The 6885-nt window shown below is 38.8% G+C and overlaps 1 protein-coding gene across 1 annotated transcript; it reads right to left on the bottom strand.

Moving 5' to 3' along the window:
* Positions 1-616: 616 nt before the first annotated feature.
* Positions 617-5759, bottom strand: Pkc98e (Protein kinase C). The gene is made up of 9 exons (XM_076377525.1): positions 5430-5759; positions 4634-4694; positions 4345-4558; positions 3470-3501; positions 2809-2879; positions 2566-2707; positions 1909-2475; positions 1242-1837; positions 617-1160 (listed from the first exon to the last, which is right to left on the bottom strand). Exons 1-9 carry the CDS (start codon positions 5757-5759, stop codon positions 996-998), a joined length of 2178 nt encoding a protein of 725 aa, XP_076233640.1. The 3' UTR covers positions 617-995.
* Between the last annotated feature and the right edge of the window lie 1126 nt (positions 5760-6885).

Genomic DNA, 6885 nt, shown 5'->3' with positions numbered 1-6885 from the left:
ATTGTATAGTTTGCAACACAATTATCGCGTAAGTACATAAGCGCCAAGAGAAAGAAACATGTAATGAGTGTCAAGTCTTTATACACGATGTCACCGTGAGCCTGTAAATCAGAAAAAATTCTCCAGACATATATTAAAGCAGAACTGAATATTCTTTTTAAAAAAATATTAAATTAATGTCAATATTTTTCCCATCTTTCAGACTCAAGGATGCTCCTGTGCGTAATTTTTTTTACCAGTATAAAACATTTCGTATAGAAGGAATTCTCTAAAAGCGCTTTGAGAGGAAACGAAATATACGAATAAGTCAATGAAAAAATCCTGCGCATTTAAATCTTCTCTCGTTATAATACTTCTGTAGAGGTTACTAACAGTATTATATATGTGTGTCTGTACATATATTTGTAATATCAATTCAACAGAAAATAACAGATCGCCCAGCGACCTTTATCGCCTCGTCACCGAAAATGATTCTCTGTGCTTTTTCCTCTCGATTTTTGTACTAAGTTTCTTAAGCAGTACTCAATTCTCAAAGAATATTTTGTCCTCTTTGTTAAACATCGCAAATTGAATTTCACCTTAGCGTTTCCTCTCGATCACGCTCGTCTTCAGCTTTTCATGAGAATGAAAAGAAAATTGTAACTTTTCCCAAACCTTAAGACACTTAGATCCAAACGCATGTCTGCTTACGTTAAATTAATGTCACATTTGCTCGTTAACGACCAATAACCCTGCAAAAATTTCCGGTTCTTTCTGTCTAAATTCGTAGCTGAAGATTTCCGATTTTCTCAGTTGTCTCCGTTATACATTTTGCAGCTTGAACATACTTCCGCATAGCTTTATCTCTGGCAGAGACAAAATACAAAGGAGACCCCGAGCAGCTTCAAAACGCCGATGTTCAGCTTTGCACATTGGCACCATCGCCAATTTTCTAAGCGAGAAGCGTTAAGACGACATTAACATTTTTATCCTCTTCGTTCCCTGATTCTTGTTCCTTACTGAGCTCCAAATCTAGCAGGATTGAAGTCTTTGTTGACGAAGGAGAAGCCTTGGAATTCTTCTTGATTAGAGAAGAGCATTTCCTCTGGATTCTCTGGCGTTAGCACTGGGTCTTCTTTCGTAAATTCCGCATCGAAGTTCGTCGTATCTTTTTTACTTTCCTGTAAAACACACACTACCATTGGTTAGCAATATTATATAAGGTAACGAACGTATACATCGAATTTATAATATCAACTTACAATTTTGGGTCTAATTGGTGGTTTAACTTTACGTGCTTCAAGCGCGTCCCAGTCAATTTCTCGAAAAAATGGATGTGCCTTTATAGCATTCTCGCCACCATTAGCTGCGACACAGCCTAACCTCTTGGCAGGATTTTTCGTCATGAATCCTTTCAGAATAGACACTGCTTCTTTTGAGATCCAAATCGGATAAAGTACATCATCCTTCAAAATAGATTCGAAAAGATCGTCTTCATTATCCGCTTCGAAAGGAGGTTGACCAGCCATCATTTCGTACATTAAAACACCGAGCGCCCACCAATCAACACTCGCACCATATTGCAATTCTTCAAGGATCTCAGGCGCTATATAATCTGGAGTACCACAGAATGTTGCCGTAGTTGTCTTGCCTTCGATCACACCCTCTTTACACATCCCAAAATCTGCTAATTTACAATGACCATCTTGGTCTAGTAATATATTGTCTAATTTAAGATCTCGATAAATAACGTGATGTTTGTGAAGAAATTGCAATGCAAGCGTAACTTCCGCTGCATAAAAACGCGCCCTCGCCTCGTCGAATTTCCGAGCTTTTTGAATGTGAAACATTAAATCGCCTGAAATAGAAAAAGAACACATAGAGTACGTTTTATGATTTTAATTCATAAAAATTGATTTTAATTCTTACCTCCATTAACAAACTCCATAACGAAAAACAACCGATCGTTTGTCTGAAAACAACTGTGAATAGCCGTAAGAAAAGGATGCTTCGCCGCCAGCGTTAAAATTCTCTTTTCTGTCATTGTGCAATCTACATCATCATCTTGTATAATTACATCTTTCTTTAAAATTTTCATGGCATAAACTTCGTTAGGATTTGTTTTTCGTTCCACTAACATCACCTTTCCGAAGCTACCTCTACCAAGAACTTTGATGAAATTGAAATCCTCGATACCGAGTTTTCTGACTTCGTTTTCCCTAGCAGTTACTGCATTTTCAGTTGCAATAACTGACACCTCTTCTGTGTTTTGCACTGTTTGTGAGTTATCCGTTGGTAACGTATCCGTAACTGTTACAGTTGTAGGCGTTTGACCAGACTGACAAGTTGTTGTTCTATAATTAATCTTTGGAGTTTTTATTTGTTTGTCGGGGGATATATTCATTGCACTTAAAATTTTGGCCATGGCCTTTGTATTAATCCCACAATTGTTTGCTACATTTTTACCGCACCTTTTGTGAACATTCATGTTACAAGCTATATATAAAAAAAAAAAAACAAATAAACTTACATGTCATATTTGTATCTATACTTTTCTGTAGATAAAGAATATAATAGAAAACTTACCTTCACATTGTAAGCCTTGTTTGAATAAACCATACAAAAGTGAACCACAGTGGTCACAAAATGTAAATCTTTTGTAATTGTGAACAACAAAACGATGCGGCATGTCTATGCTGAAGCGCGGACTTTCTGTATCTTGATTTGACTGAAAGTAAACAATATGATTAAATTAATAACCAAATATAAATAGACAGAATAAAAGTAAAATTTTCCATTAAGTATGTGTAGCAAATAAACAATGTTTACCTCGTCTCTCATGCCTGGACATTTTGTGATAACTAAATTGTGACACCTCTTGTGAACTACACATGTACAAACTGAAACACAATAACGTTTAAGTTAATGTTCACATTTTTACATGTGAATAACATTGAACGTAGCATGACCGAAGCTGGCTGCATGCGTGATTAGACGCATTGAATCAGAATGAGAAGCATAAATAAAATATTGGTGGATGTTGTGATAGTCTTGCCATAGGAATAGTATAAGCCTGAACATTAAAGACAGTATATGAACTCTAAAAATGCGATAAAGTGAAACCATTGGAATCTCTCAATGATTTGTTATGTTGTATTTGAAGACATGCAATGAAATATTTCCTCACTCATTACCATAATAAATTAGAGGTAATATAACTTTCCAGCAAAAACTTGATCAATGTATTACGAATATTAAGTTTCACTTCTCAATGTTATAGAAAGCACAGTGTTGATGAGCCATGGGCAAAATTAAACATTATTGAAAAGTTGAAGTTCCAGAACTCAATCATGAAAGTTTTCAAGGGTCCTATATATTTTTAATTTTTTGCAAAAAAACTAAGTACACATACACACACCTAAAGAAACACAAAGAGAGAGCAAGCAAATATATAATAATATCTGTTAATAACGTGTATGTGTCTCCTCACCTTGACACTGATAGCCCTGCTTGCCCAAGCCCCTGAAATACAACAGACAAAACACATCACATCATCTCCTATATACCCTCATAAAACACATACGTATGCCTTCTTGGACCATAAACCATAATCAGATGTTTTATGCTAGCCTCTTAAGAAAGATTAGAAAATATATCGTCATTCAATATGTATGCCCATTTTACATTTATACTAATTTTTTTGCAAAAACATTCTATTACTGTAATAATAAATTCCCCTAAACATGTATAAAACCCTGTTAATCTACAGATATTTTATCAAATACTACACATAGAATGCGCTTGTAAAACCATTGCATGCAGCCTATTTCTGGTTAAATAATTAACATCAAAACAAAACATAAAATATGTATTATGTTACTTTTTTACAAAAGTATAAGATTCAAAAGAATTTTTGGATAATTGCAAACTAATATACTTAACATATTTGTTAAATACTCCAAATGTTATGCAATAATGTAATACATTAATTAGAAGGTATTCATTTGTTGGAGTAATGAATTAAGGAAAATATGTAGTTAAAGAGGTGTTTAAAGTAATGTTTGAGAAGCTGTATACCTTTTTGATGATATTAAAAAAAAATTATAGAAACCCAAATACCCAAAACATGCAACTTTGATATTATCAAATTATTTGATACACCCAAATTTCATGTTAATTTAGTGTGTGTAAATATTAATTAAATTCTATGTAACACATATGCTGTGAAATACACACATCAAATTAACTGCCCAGTATTTTATAGAATTACATGATTTAAATTAAAAAATGCCTTGCATCAGAGTTAGAATGTGCTTGTGAAATAAAATGAGTGTAATTGCATTATATTATTACCAAAATACATACCATATGAATTCACGGCAGTGAGAACAGAAAGTTGGTTGCCTCAGGAAGGTAGCCATGAACTTGTGACCATTCGCTTGGTGAACCTTACGACGCATTGCACCCCTTCTTCGATTGAAACCCTGTCGTTCCTTGAACTCCCTCCTGGGCTCCTTCCCCGAGGTGATGCTCCCACCACCTCTGCCTCCGATTCCTTCTCCATCACCTGCACCACAGCCTGTTTGTTGATCTAAAATTATATTGTGGAAATATATGCTACATACAAGTTGCTATGACTATCACATATCCTTACCTTGGTCATTCCACTTTAAGTCAATCCTAACTCTTAATTTTCCTTGAGGCTCAAGGTCAACCTAAAATGAATTCCATTTTATGTTGGTAATTTATAATAGACAATATTATTTCAGGTAAGCTTTGAAGTATGTAAAAAATGTCAATATAAGCATCAAGAATAATACATAATATCATATAACTACAATCAAAATATGTAAATACTTTACAGATTTATAAGTCCCATAAACTGGCAACATTTCAAAAAAGTTAAAAAACCTGGATCATTAATGTAACGTAACCTCTATCTTTTATGTTTCCTTCTATCACTATCGACACAATCTTATCAAGCTATTCCGATTAGTTCTGCAATGCCAGAATAGTAACGTAAACAAACACAGATTACATAATAGTTTGTCTTACACGCTGACAACAAATATAATGTCAACACAAGATATTTCATCTAGGCATGATTACTATAAAATCTACTTAATAAATTCAAAATCATATAAATGTATACACAGACATAAGAAAAGAAAGTTAGACAGATACACTGTCGCTCAAAACATTAGAGCATACTTCAATATTAGACAGAATAAGCTCTTTCCTATGTATGTAATTAATTTATTAGAACACTTATATTAAAAAAAACCATCATATATTTACTTTTTAATAACTTACCACATATAATTACAAAGAATAAAGTTAGTCATAGAGAGGGAGTTTCAATTGTGACTCTCCCATTAAACCGATTAAATAAGATACTATCGTGCATTGAAAAGAAAAGAAAAATAGTTAAATATGTCAAAAAGGCCAACCCAGAAGTCAGCGGTCTTGTCGTTCCTGCTGACAAGCTCCTCGAAGGGGATGCTGCAGTTGGCGACGAAGTAGTCAGGCGGTAACGCCGCGTCGTGGAAGACGGTGAGCCCGAGCATGATGGCGTCCTGGACTTCGTGTGTGAAACACTCGTTCCACACGGGGTCACAGGTCTTGAGCTTGGTGGACGACCGATCTAGGTGGTTCTCGTCGACGTCCAGCTGGACGTACGGGTCGAGTATCGGCTCGTCCTGCCAGAACTTCCGTTGCTTGTCCGTCGCCCTGAGCCCGACCGCCTCGCAAATCTCGATCTTCATCGTTCCCGTGAACATCGTGGACCGTGGCGGGATATCACCAGAAAAACGGGAGGACTGGAGGACGGAGGAGCCAGTCGACGGGCTGTCACGCCTGTCGACGAGCTGACACTTCGGGCCGAGCGCTCAGGTTATCCAGAATCGAGTCAGCTGCTCCGCGAGCGAAACTAGATCGAACCGTGGCCACGATCCACGGCAAGTTCTGGTCGCAACTGCAGTCGCGTTCGTGAGGGTTTCGATATGTCTGCCAGGAGAGGTGTTTTCGAAGAGGAACGTCTCACGAGTGGTTTCCTCGCGCGGGTAAATACATACGACCTTCCCCGTACAAATGTGTGGCGCACCGCTTCGAATATTTCGTTCGACGAGCCTCCTCTTCTCTCTCTCTCTCTTTCTTTCGCGTAGGCACACGACACTCGTCTCTGTCTCTCCCGAGTTCTTTCCCCTTCTCCCTCTCTCTCTCTCTCTCTTTCTTTCTCCTCCTCCCTTTCCCTTTCCCTTCGTCACTGCCACCAGCACCGTGCAGTTATAAACACTCGGTTCGCCTCGCGTTCACGCATAACAGAGACGGAAACGGAAGCCGAATCGACGACGGTAGCAACAGGAGGAGTCCTCCGGCGAGGCCGTGACGCAGAGGCGGCGGATGCAGCAGGAGCTGCGAACGCGAGGCGATGCTGCTTTTTGCGAGGCGCCCCGTTCGCGAGTGCAAGCCCTGTCCCTGCGTTCCCAAGCGCCTGAGAGCCATTAAAGCTCCTCTTTCTGTCCTCGGTTTCCCTATCCTTCCCCCGTTCGCGTTCCCCCTTTTCCCTTTTTTTTTGACTTGTTTCTGCTTGCTCGCTCGAAACGGCCCGCCCGAGCTGCGGGAACACGAGGCGTCGTCGCCGAACACCCGGAGGAAGCTTGTCCCGCAATCGTACGAGGATGGCGTACCGCGATAAGCACTCGTTTACCGTCCCTTGCCAGCCCCCACCGATCCGAACCGCTCGATTGGTCACTCCGCGCTTCGTCTAAAGGGCGACTCGGTCTCGGCCTCGGAGCCTGCTCGGCACATCTCGTGCGTCTTCGTCGAAAAAGCTCAGGCTGCGTTTCCACCCAACGTTTTATCTGTTTGCTTCAGTGTCGAAGCTTTTCCACTTTCGTTTACTTA

The sequence above is a fragment of the Calliopsis andreniformis genome, chromosome 5, assembly GCF_051401765.1.
Source record: "Calliopsis andreniformis isolate RMS-2024a chromosome 5, iyCalAndr_principal, whole genome shotgun sequence".
Taxonomy (NCBI): Eukaryota; Metazoa; Arthropoda; class Insecta; order Hymenoptera; family Andrenidae; genus Calliopsis; species Calliopsis andreniformis.
Note: the sequence above shows the minus strand (reverse complement) of the source record. Positions and strands in the feature narration are given on the sequence as shown.